The sequence below is a fragment of the Callorhinchus milii genome, unplaced genomic scaffold (assembly GCF_018977255.1).
Source record: "Callorhinchus milii isolate IMCB2004 unplaced genomic scaffold, IMCB_Cmil_1.0 Scaffold6, whole genome shotgun sequence".
Classification (NCBI taxonomy): domain Eukaryota; kingdom Metazoa; phylum Chordata; class Chondrichthyes; order Chimaeriformes; family Callorhinchidae; genus Callorhinchus; species Callorhinchus milii.
The window spans coordinates 24,364,912-24,382,651 of NW_024704747.1; the positions used below are offsets into that span (position 1 = coordinate 24,364,912).

At 39.1% G+C, this 17,740-nt stretch overlaps 1 protein-coding gene across 1 annotated transcript in view; it reads right to left on the reverse strand.

Moving 5' to 3' along the window:
- Positions 1 to 6,620: 6,620 nt before the first annotated feature.
- Positions 6,621 to 17,740, reverse strand: part of itprid2 (ITPR interacting domain containing 2) — a 65,473-nt gene continuing 54,353 nt past the window's right edge. The window contains 10 exon segments of the mRNA XM_007890103.2: positions 6,621 to 7,651; positions 8,994 to 9,106; positions 10,666 to 11,112; positions 12,073 to 12,132; positions 12,859 to 13,009; positions 13,676 to 13,803; positions 13,943 to 14,020; positions 14,374 to 15,302; positions 15,305 to 15,722; positions 17,056 to 17,141. Of these exon segments, the coding sequence (XP_007888294.2) occupies positions 8,999 to 9,106; positions 10,666 to 11,112; positions 12,073 to 12,132; positions 12,859 to 13,009; positions 13,676 to 13,803; positions 13,943 to 14,020; positions 14,374 to 15,302; positions 15,305 to 15,722; positions 17,056 to 17,141 (2,405 nt within the window). The 3' untranslated portion in view covers positions 6,621 to 7,651; positions 8,994 to 8,998.

A 17,740-nucleotide genomic window follows, 5' to 3' on the forward strand; every position in this document is an offset into this window, starting at 1 on the left:
GTGCACCTTTTCAGAGAAATATGAGAATGATCCTATTGTGTATAACAGATGGGAACAAAAGCCATTAGAACTGCTATCACACCCCTCAGCTGTTCTAAGTCTAACTGATCCCCTGAACTGTGTGTAATAATGTCTGTTCACAGAAACATCCCACATGCAGAAAAGGAAGCTTAGATGGATTATAGGAATTGTAGGAGATAAATATAATTCTGAAGTTAATTTACTATTAACAAGTGCAGACTACATCGACTTCAAAGCCAATGTATCTTTAATCTGCAGATAGGTTTAAGTTTGAAAAGGCAGCTTTAAGTCATGATGAAGTGAAGTCCTAAAATGACCGAGAAATAAAAAATTGCTTTAGAGGCATTCTTAGAATGTAGCAAACAGATTACTCCAAGTAATCCTCATCAGAACGGCAATCCTCATCAGAATAAATTGATACGATGATGATTCAATAAGTTTTAATTACAATTACAATGAGTATTGTAGCTCTATTACAGGTAAGTTACGGTTTAGGAAGTTACAGTTTGTAGATTAAGAAGCATTAATTGGATTGTTCGGGATCATTGTAAATGGCTATTTTTATATTGCCTAAAACAGTGCAACTTTTTGAAAATAATTGTGGTAAATGCTAGGAAATTAAAAGGTTAACACAATAGGAGAGGAGATAGGTTGAAGGTGTACAGATTTAGTGAACTCCTTAGAGATGGTTTATGATAATAAGAAATAATTAGATGTGATCAGATGGGACATCAGGTGGCTGCAGATATTCTAAACTGTCCAAATAAAGTTTGTGATCTTTCGAGGGGTATCATGTGACTGAAAGGTCTATTACCCAAACAGAAAGGGCTCTTTCTTTCCCAATGCAATGACAACAGAAACCTGAAAGGCAGCTGAGGGGTTGCAGCAAATGGACATATGTTTGTTCGGAAATGATCAGAAAGTAAAACAAAATGCGGAGGCTTAAGGTGGCATTTCTCATCTGCCAAACAGAAACTCCTGCTAAAAGGTCAATTCAATCACAAAAAAAGTTAGGATCCGTGCAAATCTGTCATCTTTATAATTGTATTCTGTTCACCTCTTTGAAACTGTCTGATATGATCACAAGCACTGGAGCACTCAATCAGCCTCAATTTTTAATAACCCCAAAAACTGACTTATTTAAATGAAGGATTTCTGATTTATAAGTTACAAGTCGGAGATACGATAAATGAACTGTAGCACCAGTAAGCATTCAGTATTATTCATTGTGGATTTCAAACTTACAAATGGATTCAGTCCTATACCTGTGAGCTGAAGCTGTTCAGCGAGGCATATCTGTAGCAACATGAGCGAATGAGGCCAGTCCACATAGAAGGTTTTGTAGCTGCACAGTGCTCCGTCTATACCTAGAATTATTCTATTAACAGGAATCAGTTCTCAAAGCTCTTTGGCAGGATTGAGTGATCCTATCCCATTTACACTGCTAGTTTGCTCCATTGCCAAACTGGAGTTTTGTATTATACTTTTGTGTTTTTTTCATATAATATCATACAAACGCTTTAATGTGGTCTTGACTCCCAGGGAGGATTGATTTTCTTTGAGTCACAACCAACTTGGATCAGCCTTTGTGTTGGAAAATGAAGTCCGTTAAGTGATAAGCCAGGTCTGCTTATCTGCTGAGCTCAGATTCACAGTGAGATGGTGACCCAGCCAGAAACTGCTAAAACACACTATGACATTAAATACCATCTTTAAATGTAACTTGATACAAAATTGCTAACCATTCAGCAACTGCAAGAATCATATTTGCTATCGCTGAGCTTTCTCGTGTAATACATGGAAAGAGAAATACTTGTCAGAATTCATTAATCCAGTACCCGTGAAGTGCTTTGAGATGTCTCGAAGACGTGATAAGTCGCAAATGCAAGGATTATTATTATTACCCTGTGCAATTCTGGGATCTGATGCAGTGAAAGCAACTATCAAGTCACTTACATGCTTAGAGCAGTGATCCTTATGGCTTCAGACATTCCTGCACCATTATGAAGGGTGAAAGCATCAATGTGCTGCATTTAATATGTAAAAAAGCAGCTTAATTGTAGAACTCATCAACGGTATCAAATCCGATTCATAATTAGCATAAACATATAATCAGACATACAATATAGTTCCTGCATCATTAACCCTTTCTGAGATATATATATGACAGAATGAAAGAAAAATCTGACTCCCAGATGGTTCTTTAATGTGATGTTTCAACCCAGCTCCTAGTGAGTGCAAGGACGCACAACAGAACTGCCCCAAATTCAGCAAATATGATCATTCTCATCAGAAATACTACAAGGGTGGATCGGAATGAAAAACAAAAAGGTTGACACCAGATTAGCTGGCCATTCTAACTTCTAACCATTCTAAAAAACCTACACTAAGATTGATGTTAGTCAATAGCTTAGCTTTATTTCCAGTGCTGATGGTGGATTCCAGTTGTTTGTGCTTTTCAACTGCACAGCTGCAAAATAACTACACATTTTACAATTTGTCACATTCAGTACATAAGGGCTTCATATGATTAATTATTGCAGAAGAACACTTCGTTTAACTAAAGTTGGAACATGTCTTACTGCAATTATGTTTTTCTGTCTTGTAAATACAATATCTTGTGATGATGTTGGAAATCTCTACCGCGCTATCTTTGGGCCCGCAAAGATTTGGGATGTTGACAAGAAATGTCTTCCAATTAGTATTAGTTTGTCAACACACACAAACATAAATGTACATGTCTTAGGTAGATGTCAAAACACACAAGCCCTGGTAAAAATTGTCCTACAAACAATACTCAAACTTTCATTAGAAATTTCACCAGCATAGACCCATAAACTCACTGGACATAGTTCCAAGTGGTTATATGCTAGTTGTGACACTAATAGATAATGTGCTAATGTGTTTTTAATCCTTCGTGATGAAGCAACAAAAGACCATTTTAAAAGAAAGTTAAATGTTACCTTTATTCACAATGCAATAAAGACTCTATTCTGAGCTCAGCCTTTTGTTATTTCCTCCACAAATGATAAACACTACACTACAAATGACACTTTGGTAAGCAGAAAACCATTTCGATGTCACTAATACTAATAGGATAAAAAGAGCCATATTCTAAATTTCTATCTACAATACGCAGCGACTCAGAAATAACTGAGTTGCTGGTGGATCAAACGGCATCCAGCACAAAGGAAAATGAGCCAAAGCTGACGCCATCCATCAACTTAATGGGTATGCATAGATGAGTTCACGCTCAGTATAAAACAGTATCCAAACAGGAATAAAACCAATACCAGCAATCATTCTGAGCTCCTTTGGAAAGTGTTTGAATCTTCAAGAAGTCAAACAAGTGTTGTAAAAGCACAGACGGCAGGAAGTTTGTTAGCGACAACTTACCATTTGTTGAAGCCATTAATCACAAAAAACACACACAATTTGCTTAAGAATTACTTGTTTCTTCCCTCCCTAAAATGATCTCAGTTTGAAAGGTTAAGATTCCTTTCATATTTTAAGCTTATGACAGTGAACACGGAAATTTTCCATTTCTGAGCTTTCCCTACACGATGCCTGAAACTCTGGAACTCCTTCACTCAATCCCTCAGCCTTTGCCCATCTTCAGATTGCTACAGAAGACCTTTCTCTTTGGCCATGCCTACGGTCACCTCCCCTTCCTCCCCAGCTCAGAGTCAAGCTCGCCATTGTTAAGATCTCCAAGACACAAGTTAGCGTGAAATTAAATTAAAGTTGTTGGCATTGTATCGTGTGGAATTTAAGACCAACCGCAGAACAATATCCCTACTGTGCCAATGTAAACAATTCCATTCCCACATGATTAATCATTTGGTATAACTTTGAGGCAATTTTTTGGATGCTTGTCTACTGGTACCTAGAATTTTTTTAGGTTAAATTAATTTCACGTCGCAAACTTAAGAGTCAGGAGAAGACATGAGTTTTAGCCGACTTGCCTGAGAACGGATGCAAATCAGGTTTCAGCATAGAGTAGTTCCCCTTCCAGGAATTAGCTCGCTGAAGCAGATACTTAACAGATAAATCAGGCACATGAAAAATACTGACTGGAATTGATTGCTGTGGCTTGAAGCTGTTTCTCTAAGGGTTCCTTGACGAGACCTCAGGTTACAGAAGTCACCTGGAGTGCGTTGTGATAATTGCCATTTCTGTAACCTGATGGGCAATCATTTTACGGTAATTATCCCATATCTGGCAGTTAATATTTCTCAAAGCTAACAGCGGAAATGTTCACACCCATTTTGATCGGACTGTAACCTGTGCTTTGGAACATTAGCAGTCTATAGCTTTGCCCTATTGCCTTCTAACATCATTCACTGTAGGCTACTGCCTGTTCAGGTCAATTACTAAACAGCGATGAAGTCTATTTTATTACATATGTGTTCATCTATTCCGGGCTCATTCTGTCTTAAGAGTTTTAGTTCAAGAATAATAAAAATAAATCACAGTATTCAGTATTGATTTATTGCTTAAATTAACACTAGAGTCAAACAGCCTATAGTAGTGTGACTTTAATAGCCATTTGTCCTTTCGTTAGTTCCAACAGAACAAATGAAAATTTGCTGAGTTTAGTTAAAAGATCTCACCCCATTTAAAAATTATAACAGAGTCTGAATAACAGTAACCGTGTGCTGTGACTATTTGCTACAATGTGTGTGATGGAAAACCACATCACAAATACGGATCACTAAATAAGTTCATCATCTTGACTGTATCACAGGGTCAGGGGAAGCTGGAGTCTTGATGATATTCCAACAAATTCTCTTTTAAGGGCTTTGTGGAGGAAGCCACATCTTGCTAATATTTTATGACTGCACATTTGGAAGCACGCTGCTTAATATTAACTCAGTCAACAAAACCCTAACTATTTTTGATCGTGCTTATTGTCACGCACCACTCCCCTGGCTTGGTGTCAGACTCCACCACTGTCAAGCACTCAGGGACACTATCTCGCGTGAACTGTGCTACAAAAATGCAAGTTGTTGGGGTTGTTGTAGTAAACTAATCACCAACTCAGCTCGAAACTACAGGCAAGAAAAAAAATCAACAATGTTCCAGCTAAACGTATTGATAAAGAAGCTGCAGAAGTGCTTAAATCTTAACAATATTTTTATTAGTTAGATTGGTAAAAGGTAACAGCAAAAATATTGCACCTTGGATGTAAATACGGAAGAAGTGCAGCAATTTTTACAGTTGGTCAACAATTTGTCTTACTTTCATATACAGGCTGTGCTGAAGATAAGACAGGTTCAGCAAAAAAACGACATAATAATAATAATCCTTGCATTTGATATAGCGCCGTATCACGTCTTCAAGACATCTCAAAGTGCTTCACAGAATGAATTGATTGTATATTTTATGAGCGAAACGCGGCAGCCAATCGCGCACAGCAATGTCCCACAAACAGTCGTGGATTGAGTGATCAAATTATTATTCAATAATAATTTATAATAAAAAGTACAACATACAAGTGGTACTGATAGATCTGAATTTTACTGGAAATCTATTGTTACCTTTGGTCCATTATGTATTCGGCAATACCTTTACTTAGTTACAAAATGTCAATTATACTCCGGATTTTTTTTAAAAAATAGTTACACGACGAATCATTAATGGGCAGTAGTGATTCTTCAAATGGTATTCACGATGTACTATGGGTCAGCAAAGTCATGAAACCAGGACACAGTGAGAGAGAAAAATTACAGGGACACCAGTTCCTTTAAGAACTCGTATGATCTTTCCCATTCACGTGTTAGATATGTCCCATGTTCTCCATCTATTAGGTGTTTAATGGTAAGACCACTCAGTCTGATTTCCCTCATAGCAGATCTTAGGGGTGCTCCGAAAACTGCCCTCTTAAAATGCAAAGACAGTAATTTTCAGCTTATTGCAAACATATTTTGCACACCTGCTGCAAAACACTGAAACCAAGGAAAAACAGCTGCATTTTAAAAAGTATAAATAAGGGAATGGATCGCTTTGAGATCTCTACAGACCAGAATATATGCACGATAATGCAGATAAAACACACATGGAAGTAAATGGATCCCATACAAATAACTGCATCTCTCCCAAATCATAGTGCCTACTATTAATCTGCTTATGCTTTTGAAGTGTGCGTTGTTCTGGACACTATTTTGGACACTTTTCGAATTGAGTTGCACCGTTAGAAAAGTTTTCCATCCACAACCATTTGTTTTTTTCCCCGATGTAGAGCAAGTAGGAGGGGGAAAGGGTGTCCTGTAGTGATCCAGAAGGAGACAAAGGTTTCTTATTGCTAAGACAGTTTATTGGAAGGATTTGCCAAAGTGAAAAACCTTCACAAAGCTTATTTTTGCTGCGGGCGAGGGCAGTGCATAATTAAACATCGAGAGGAATAAGATAATAAAAAAAATCAGGAGGCAAATATCTGAACCGAGTTTCCCTATAGTTGAGAAGAAAGCAAATACACATTCCATCTGGATATGAAGTCTCTTAAAAGGGTCAGATGATTTTCCTGGTTACATAGCTTACTCCACCCATGTGGAGTACAACAAGCAAGATGTGTTTTGCAGGAATGAAAAACAAACATATTGGGAGAGATAGTCTTTTATTTAAAATAAATATTAGTGATTTCAATAAAACCCACATGCATCCCAAGTTAGACTTTTACAAATCCCTTTTTACATACAGTCCGTACATGAGAACCCAAGCACACACCTTTAGCAACTACAATAACCATGTGTCAAGTACAAATTACAAAAAGCTTTAGGCACTTAAGTATGCTGGCATCCAAACCCTTGTACTGTATCCCATTCAACATTTCCCAATAAATCCAACACTTAAGGCCAACAAAAATACAGTGTAAGACTGTCTGAGCAACAGTTTATATTACTCAGAAAGCTACTATCCAATCACCTTCAAATCGTATTCTTTTTTCTTTTTAAACCTAGTTACATAGAATTGTTTTTAAATGTAGTATTTTTTTTCACAAATATTACAAGTGGTGTGAGTAAAAAACAGCAGTAAAGATGCATCTGTCAATTCAAGTTTGCTAACATTTAAAAGAGTTATTTATTGCACAGGTAGTACCTCACAGAGGTCAGTGCTTCAAGCAAGAAATTTAAACAAAGAGTTTTCCACAGGAGGAATGTTATAAACTATACCACAGCTGACCTAACCTATAAATGGAATTTCAAGTTTCTGCCTTACCCTAAACACAGACATGAGGGTACGTGTAAATGCCTGAATCTGTGACAGAAAGACACAAATAAATATTAGAACAAATTTACGTCACATGTTGAACCTGACAGGTACATTTGAGCTAACACCTTCTAAAATGCATTTAGCTAAGTGAAGCCCAAAGTAAAGACATGAAGCGTAATCAAGGGGTCTGTCTGTATCTAATTGTGTTAGACGGAGAGAGAAGAGTAGACCATCTCAGCAGCAATAACATCTCCTAAAGCACTGGATATGTAAGTTGAATGAGTTTGGTGCCATGTTTGACCAGCTAGGCTACCAGAAGCCAATGTTCCAAGTGACAGAAATTCATTGGGTTTAGTTGATGTTCAGGAATGACTCTTCCGAAAGCACGTCAGAACTGAGAACATCATTCTCGAGAATTCTGAAAGCAAAGAAAGAACAAAAATCATATTGTGTTACTATTTGGGGCAGCTGACAGTCTTGAAGAAAAATGAGATTTGTGCCGTATTTTAGTGTTATGGTTTTGTAACAATTATGTAACATGTAACTAAGCAGTCATACATCAGGAAATCTTATTACAGTTTGTAAAACCTAGTACTATCTTAGATAATGTTGCACAAACTTTGAGGATGGCAAAGTGTTAGAGAATGGAACAATGTTGGGGGGTTATGGTTCCCAAGTGGCTTGAGACAGAGCTAACAATCCGAACATCGCTAAAACAGGAAGCTCAATGCTCACAAATAGCAGCAACAAAACAAAGAGCTTTTGTAAACCAATGTTTACAAATCACTCGTGTCAAAAAGAGATGGCTGGGCAGCTGAACAGGTAATAAGATATTTCCTCTGTTGAGTTAACACATAACTCACTTGTGACTGTATACCTCAGGAGTAATGCTGTCTGCCGATAGATATAATAAATGTTGAATTCACATGATTAGCCACCAAGCAGCCACTACAAATAAAAGAATGGTAAATTTGAGGACATTGTTAATATGCAGATTCCATTTAGGTCTCAAAGATAGGAACAAATTACATTCATTAAATACCATGGCTGCAGATTTGCAAAATTCATAAGTATAATTGGCAACTACACTCTGGGGTTAATTCAAATTTCATTGAAAAGGCTGACATCCATTTTGGAATAATCTGCATACATTTTAGTGGTCATCAGTCAGAACCGGAGAGAGAAGCAGCAAAAAAATTCAGCTTGTCCGGGTTAATAATTCACAACATTCTACAAGGAAGAAACACCTTAAATTTCTACGGCAGGACACGATGCCAAAATGTCTTCAATTTGATGATGTCTCATCAAAGGCGCTAGTTGATAAGGTGCTATACCAAATGCAAGGATTATTATTATTATTATTATTAATGATGCTCACGTGTAGTGACTGGTTTTGTCTGGGCAAACATGATAGCCATTTGAACCAGGAAGGCTCACAGGAATCCATAAGGTGAATGACTAATACATCTGGAGGACTATTTGTCACGGCACTTGGGAGAAAACTCCCTTCTCTTTATGATCAAAACAGAGGAGGAGTTGTGGGTCTCAAGAAAACTGCCAGCTAAACCATAGCAACCGAAGAATCTGGGACTAGGACAGAGAGGAAGGAACTTGATAAAACTATTTTTGCACATCCTCGCTAATTTTGCAGGACTTCAAACAATGGAGGGAAGCCAGACATTGGAAAACAAAAGGCAAACATTAACCAGACTTTCCATTTCTATCAGCATTAAAGGCTTGAAATAACACGGTGTACTCACTGGAGCTACGAGGACTCTTCCTGTTCACCCACAGCAGTCCTGCCAGATGACACTGCAGCAAGGAGTTGATCCACAATTTCACGCTTTATTTCTCCAACAATTGAATCTTTTATCTGGTGGGAAAACATTTCTTTCAGTCTAATGTTACTTTCCTTCCCTCAAATTCCTGAATTCTACATTACGTTAACTTTTTGTCTCTCGAGGAATGAAATCCCCTCGGCTTTACTCCCTGTACATGATACATTGCCACCACAAGGCTAAGCTCCTTCTGTAGAGAGAAACAAGAGCAAACTGATTGCTAGTCTCTATCAATTGCCTGTTGCTAGGATGTCCACTACTAATTTGGCTGTCCATCCCAATGCTCCTGCTCCAAACAGCGCAGCCCACAGTTGAATTAAAACCTGAACTGCTCATGCATCATGAATGAAAAAGCTATGTTTATGTACAAATGCCTGTAACTTGATTCAGAAACAAAGGAGATTTGAAATGAAATTTAACCTCAATTAAGTCATTAGTTCGTAAAATACAGAAACCACGGTAGTCCTAGTGGCACAATGCCTGGCCCTTAACGCAAAGGATCAGAGTTAATATTTCAGCCTCTTTTTTTAAAAAAATCACACTCAATGAAATAATTGACAAGTTTGTGTCTAGAGTGTGTTAGGTAAGGCCCTTTGCACAGTGAGTGGAGTGATCCTTGCTGATGGTTTGGGATGTGAAGGTGGAAAGAGATTACATGTGGTTAGGATGATAATCAGTGATTTTAATCAAAATGGAAGAAGACAAAACACAATATCCCCTGAAGTAGTGAAGATTTAAGTAGAATGCGCTTTGTATCACGTTGAACCAGCACAGTTTACCAGAAGCCAATGTTTAATGTTATAAAAGTTCACTGGGTTCAGTTGTGTTCAGCAGCGACTGCTCTGAAAACACATCGTAACCAAGACATTCTCAAAAGCAAGCACTGTTTCATTTCACTAGATGAATCAGTTTTGCGAGGCCCTATCTTCTTGAAAAGGTAGGTCGCGCATCCACATTTAGTCTTAGGTTGCCTCCAAACGTAACTCAGCATCAACTGTTTATTACAGCATTTATTGCGAGTAAAAGTGAATGAGTCAGCGGCAGTGGCTTTCTCTGTGGGCAGGGCAGGCGTTTTCATTTGCTGAGTGATTTTCATTTAATTTGTGTCAGCTGTTGTGTGATTTTGAAATGTTAACGTGGGAGCATTCTGCAAGCAGCCCAATGTTCTTTGCGCATTATTAGCATTTGGTAAATGCTGACATTACCGCCTGCACACATTTAAGCTTCTGACCTTTCAATGCGGAAAAGACAAGATGAATCCTAATGTGAGATATTCAAACCTTTGCGTGAAAAAGCACTGGGGATGACGTGGGAGTCAATAAGTGTTTCCTTTCTCAATTGTCCTTCAGACCTTCTTTTTCCACACACAATACAGTGAGTGTGTGAAAATTGTCTTGTATTATGAGATAAATCAATAAATCTGTGCTAACGTACACTACTGCTGCATCAAAGGAAATAACCGACTCAAAGAATCTTAAGCCGTGTGCCGAGCTAAAACATCTGAATAGTTCAATGTATTTAAGAGCTTTGAGACGCCACCCACGTGAAGGGCGCTATATAAATGCAAGTTGTTGTTGGGATTGTCACCGCTCACCTCTTGCAGAACATTCTGGAATTCTGGATGTTCCACGATACTCTTGCCGATGGCCCCAGGGAATGGAGATGCTCTTGGCGGTTCCGACTTTTGATTTACTGTTCTAGACGATATAGTTTCTGGTGAAATGCTGCCTTCTCCCCGAGCTGGCGTTGCGGGAGTCAGCATGACTGACGAACGGTACACTTGTTTGTTTCGTGTTGATGAGGTAGTTGGGTTTGTTGCCTTTCCAGATCGTTCAGTAGTGTTCAGCACAGGTTGCTGACTGAGACTCAAAGTGCTTGGTGATGAAAATCTAGACATTCGACCTGGGCTCGAGCAGCGTGACAAAGCTTCTAGGTTAGTGTAAGGTGGACAGGACTGTGTGTATTCAAAACTCTCCCTCGAGGGCTCAGAGAATCCCAGCTCAGACCGAAGAGAGGATTGTTCTCGCAGAAGCTCAGTTACCTGGGATTTAAACAGAAAGTGAAGCGTGAAATAAATACAGTGCACTCACACGAGTTTACAAATAGAAGATTTATCTTTCAGAAGATACAAAAAAAAACTTCACACACACTATGCAGTGTTTATTCAACTTTATCTGCATGATTGAATGCGGGGCGATGCAATATAAATATATCAGTAACTAGCCATTAAAACCTTGTAAACAAAAGAATATCTACTTGCATTGTACGGTATTGGCAAAATAGTGGAAAGGGTTCAATAACCAAAGTCAACAAACATATATGTGGTTAACCTCTGGCTGTTAAGAAAGTCAAATCAGTCCAAGACCAGTCCAAAATTAGTCAACGCATCTTTTGACATAAAAGATGTCTTTTGACATCAAATCAAATGACCAAATATCAGCTTTAAGTAAACAAACCAGAATGCCATTTTTTCCATTCGTAGCAAGTAGATTTAATCTGGTTCCTGGAAAACTGACATTTACTTTAGCCAAATTGTCCCAGTGAGACAATTTGCCATTTTGCAAGTGGTTGCCCAGCAGCCTTGTCAGTGAGATAAATAATTAGCATAATACAGAACACTGATGCACCTAAAGTGGCAAAACATGATGATTTTGCCAGAATTAAAATAATACTATTTTTCATCACATATTTTAAATATTTTTCAGATAATCGCTGAGTGAATTGTTGGAGGCTACAACGATAACTGGTATAAATGGAGAATGGTTCCACATTGATCTCTTTTATCAGAATGGAGACTAAGCTTGCCGTGTTCAAAAGGATGGGGCATTGTCAGAATATTTTTTTTGCTGAAACTGTAATAAAGCGTGAAATGTTCATCAGCTGAATTTTACATTGTAAAAACAATTGTATATTAGCTTCATCAGTCTCAACACTTAGATATATCACGATGGGTGGTTTTCTGCCTATTGCAGAGTGTGCTGTAGACGAAAGTCTAACTTACCGGTTCCATTACATCTAGAGAAGCAGAAGACATGCCGTCCATGCTACCAGCGAACATCCCCTGAAAAACCGAATAAACACTTACTTATTTTGCTTTGACCGTCTTTGTGTACCTCCTCATGCATTTAGTGCAAATTTACTGATAATGTCGTGGAGTTCATATACGATCAGCAACTCTACAATTACAGCCCTCAGTAAACTCTTCCTCCTTTCATTTTTGGTCCAGATTAAGAACATATTGAATCTGCTCTATTACAATGAAAGGACCTTCAGTTTGAATAAAACCATAGATGCTATTGTTCTGCCAACACACACATACACACACACACACACAAACACACTACACACACACATACACACCTTCCTGAGGGTAAGTGCTTGGCACTTACTGGGCAAAACGCCTCCAGTGGAATGATTGATCACAGTGGAATGAATATCAGAGCTCACCATGTGAGGGAAACTCAAACACACACTCTTTTCCTTTCACTGCGGGGAGCAAGATTTCCTACCAGCAGCACTCGAACAAGATTCTGCTTGAGATTATGGCCCTCAATAAAGGTTAATGCAGTGGGACTAAAGTTGCCGTAAGGTGAAACCTCAGGTGCTTTCGTGGTGTGGATTTTGACACAACTGAATAGGGTAAGGAGTTGTCGGTGGGTGCATGAGTTCCATCGATTAATATAATTAGAAAGTGCGCAGAACAAATGGAAAAAAAGGGAAATCCTTTGCTCTAAATAGGGTGATTTGAAGCAGGAGACGAAGGATCACGCTGGCTTAATGTACTCACAGTATGTGGCTGCGGTCGGAATTGGGAAAACTGTTGTGGGGTTCTGAGCTGTTCCTCCAGGGAGTACGATCTCTCCTCTAACTGCACTTCTAACTCTTGCAGCTCCATCCGCACATAGTTTCGAAGATTCTGCAGCTGGTCAGCCTCTTGCCTGCGAGGAAGAAAAAGCGCTACTTTTTATTTCCTCTTCGCAAATGCTGCTTAACCGAGATTTCACCACAATCATTACACAACAGGAAATAAAAAGCAAAAAGAGAAAATTGTGGTTTGAAATCCAGATCGACGACTTCATGCAAACTAATTGTTGGCTTACTAATGAGCTATTAAACGCAACTCTAGTTTTGATACAATCAGGATATAAAATCATCCCACCTTAACAGCAAACTCGAAGTTCCATGTGATCTTTAATAACATCCACCTGAACAGGCAGACAGAACTTTGGTTCAACGTATCATCCGAAGGACAGAACCTCCGACAATGCAACATACCCTCAGCACTCGATTGGGATGTCAGGTTAGACGATATAGATTCATTTCCTGATGTGGGATATGAACTCACTACCTTCTGGCTCAGAGGCTGACTTCTGAGCCACTGGTAGCACTCTCAGTTGATATACGATTTTACACATTTACTAACCAATTTTAATTTGCTTTGGTTGGTTTTACTTACTCTACTCATACTTTACTTACACTAACGCTTGTATTGAAAACTTCCAATTGGAGCACGTGAAATAACACATCAGAATAGGGCTGCCGATACATTCAAATTGTACAGTGAGAAAAGAGATTGAAAACAAATCATTCCGGTGGAATCTCACCTCTCCTCTTCAGTCAAGTGCTGGTAAACCATGGTTTGTTGCCTCAACATAACAAGTTCCAAATCCATCATCTGTGTCCTAAAATAGTTCAGATTCCTTCTCATGACTTGTAGCTCCTGAAATGTGGCCTGAGAAGAAATTGGTTTTGAAAGATTATTCTTTCAGCATTTTCAAAGGCTGATCATAACATCTGCAGTAACAATTAGTTAACACTTGAGAAATATTCTTCATCCAAACCAAGTAATGTGGCAAAACAAAACAACTTACTTCATATAAAGGGATGAGATTTGATCTCAAAGAAGCACAGTGGGCAGGCAATTGACCATTTCCCCGAAGCATTGGAATCTGCAAATGCAAACAACGGCTTGATTGTAACGGAAAACAAAGCAACAATAACAGCAACAACTTGCATTTATATAGCGCCCCTCAGGCAAGGCAGTGTTCCAGAACAAGAGTCAAAGAGAGTTTGCTCTTTATAATTTCAAAGACATTGATATATACTTAAAGATTTGGGGAAAAAAACTTTAACAAGAGTTGAAATATCCTTCGCACTGACCCCAAACTATCTTAGAACAATCACGTGTGGCCTCAAGACACGTATAAAGGAATATTTCGCAACACAATCATAAGGTGCAGCCATTTTCATTTCCCAGTTTGTAAGGAACAAAATAGAGTATTGATACTGTTTGTTCAAATACCTGAGAGAGGTTCTGCAACGTGCCTCTTATATCATACAGGACTCTGCGTAGCTGAGTTTCAATGACTGATGGAGGATTCACTGGGAAGTGCCGATAGTTGTGGGCCACAGGCCTCGGAGGATACAGATGTGCAAAAGGTGATGCAAATGCCCCATGAGTTTGTGATGCAAACGCCCCGTGAGTTTGTGATGCAAACGCCCCGTGAGTTTGTGATGCAAACGGCCTGTGAGGTGATTCCATAAGGTTGGGAACACTGCACGTACTCCAGGCCCTCATGTGCTCACAGAGAGGTCGGTCTTGCCAATCTGAAGCAATTGAGTGAAGGGAACAGGAAGACTGCGATAAATGTGATGCCATCGGAAAGGTCTGCGAGCTCAATCTGCAGTGGGACGTTTCATCCGTGCCTTGGTTTAAAGTCACCTGCCTCGTACTCCTCTCTTTTTTCGCACGTGAAGATGGGATAAAAAGCGTTGACCGACACGACAACTGCACGGGTTCATCTTTGGTGGTCTTCTCATCCTGGCTATTAGTGGCCTCCGAATCTTCCTCCAAGGGACTGTATTTGTAAGTAAAGGAGGGTGCATCACATTGAGAATCACTATCTGGCGATAAGTGAATATTTAAAGAGGATACAACTCTGACCGGACTAAGCAGAGTGGTTGGGAGTGAACTGGACCTCTGAAAAGGGTTTCGCTTCATCTTTGCCAGAGGGTCTCTTTTGTACAGCTTCTCCCTTGCTTGTATTGTCCCGTGGCTTGCTTTCGCCACTGGGCGCCCTTCTCTTAAGCTGGGCATATCTGAGGCAGATATGCTCTGCTTCGGTTCAGGTCTCTCAAGTGCTGTAGTAACTCTGTTTGCAGGTGGAGAGGAAACATTCGACTTTTCGGTAGAAGTGTCAGAACTTAAACTTTCACGTTCTGAATTCCAACTCAGACCCGACTCCACACTGTACTGTTTTTGTTTCCCCAACTGATACACAGAACACGCAGGAAGGTCCTCTTCACTTGGAGAGTTCCCATCACTCTCGGAGTTTTGAGTCGCTTCAATCTGCAACGAACATTTCTGATCATCATCACCCAAAACCCTTGTTCCCCTGGTTGCAAAAAAACATCGGGAGCAGAGTCACTCTCCAACTCTCCTTGTTCGTTGGAATCAGTCAAACCAGGAGCACATATGTCACCTTCAAATAAATCCATGGGCACATTGTCCATTGGTGTTTGAGAAGGGGTGAAAAATGACTGGTCACAACTCAGCGGAGTTTTAATGTCATCGACGAAAGATGTGACTGTGGTTTCACTATCACAGCTGTCGGCACTACTGCCCATGGCTTGGAGGGAGGCATCCTGACCCTAACAGAGAGAACACAGAGGAGAAAATAGTTTAAGGTTCTTAAAATGCTTTCTATATAATTCACCTTAAATCAAAGTCAACGGCGGTGAAATACGGAGTTATATGAAGCTTGTGTGGAAAAACGATAGGAATGCTATTTAACTAAAAGGTCAAGCGAGTCTGGGAATAGGATAATTGGTGTAAGTAAAATGAAAATGAAGTGAGCTCCACTATCTGAACAAGATGCCAGACTCACATCAACATAAACTACAAGGAATACAGTAGGGAATACAGCTGGCCATTTTATTTTAAATCAATGCTGACAATTTTTCTAATCATAGAATTGCTTCAGCTTTTAAAATTACTAAAATGGATGATTTACAACATGGGTCTCAGTCACCTAAGAGGTCATCAGTATTCCAGCGAATACCTTTTAATTGCTGACAGAACAGACTTATCGAAGATACTTTGAAAGTCAACAAGCCATGCATTAGAAATCTGATTGCTCCCGTCAAAGTTCAGCTAACTCAGCAATTTAATTAAAGGAGATAACCTTTGCAGATTGCTCCTCACCCAAATGCTATTCACTCTTCCTAGCCAGGGAGGGAAACATACCACCTGCTTCTAGGTCTCTACCAATGGCACTTTCAAGATGGGTAATAGATGCTGCAGCCAAATGAATATTCCCCGCTCATATTCTCTTTCTTACGTTTTGAGTTATTAATAAAAATGTGAGGAGGAGGAGGTACTTCACACCTTCCTAAATAGTTAAGTAAAAATGACACCAAACCAATCATATATGTGGAGATACAGAAGAGCTTTTAAAGCCAGTCCATATCTAGCCAAGTGATATTTGTCCTCTAAATTTGTAAGTCCATTTGTTTGTTTTGGACATCTTGGTTTATCTGGATAACTTTGTCTCTCCTTACAGCGAGAGCTCAAAGGGTTTCTTTCCATCACTTACAGTGATGTTCTGGTGCAAGTTTGCTTCGCTCACGCCCTATAGGTCAGGCTAGTTCATTGTTTTCCCAACCCAAAAGTAATACAAGAAATAAAAATGTTTTTGAGCAACGTATTCCAAAACTGCGTGCTGATGGAAAAAAAAATCTTCCAATATACACAGCTAAAAACCATCTAAAGGCTATTGGTAATTAACCTTGTCCATTTCCGGGGAGCAGAATCAATGAATTCATACCGTTACTCAGCTTGTGGCCTTTTGTTATCTGTATAAGATTTATCTATTAATGTTGTGCAGTTCAATTGGTTCCACATACCACTGAAGTAACTCAAACCAAATTCCACGCATTTCAACTACAGCTATGAAAGTATATGTTTTTAAGAAAATAAATTTACCTGATAATGGCTAAGCATATCAGTGGATGGATCTTCTGCGAAGCCACTGCTATCTGAATGTGAACTGGCAGTTCTTGTAAAATGTCCTGAAAAGTACATTTGCGCTCATTACTTTTGTGCTTATGTTATAACACCACCAGTAAAACCACAAGGTAAGTGAAAGAGATAGAGAGAGAGCGGCGCAGACCATTTCACAAAGCAGATGTAGTACCTGACAAGTATCATTCAGCTAATCAAGAACATCTGGTAATCAAGGGTCTATTTTAAGCTATTTTAAGTGGAATCAATTGCGCCACACGTATTTGTACTGCAGCATTATGTCCCAATGAAACCCCTGCAACCAGATTATTATGAATTGATTAGCGATTGAATAGCTCAAACAGGAATTATATTGTTTTTTGGATGAAATAAGTATAACGTTGGGTAAATAGAGTGATCCGAGTTGGATACGATCCCAGTGAATCTCAAAGCTATCAAAGTACAAACTGCTGTCATCGATTTAGCACTGCGATACGACAGAAGAATGCTCCGTGGCCTATCAATTATCAACCAGGTTGCAAAATCAAAATGAACCTCACAACTACAAAGTTTGCTTTGCATCTTAGACAAAACGAATTGTGCTGTGAGTGCTGGCCCCATCTGTTAAGAGATTTTTTTTGCATCAAAGAAACCTCTTACAGCAGAA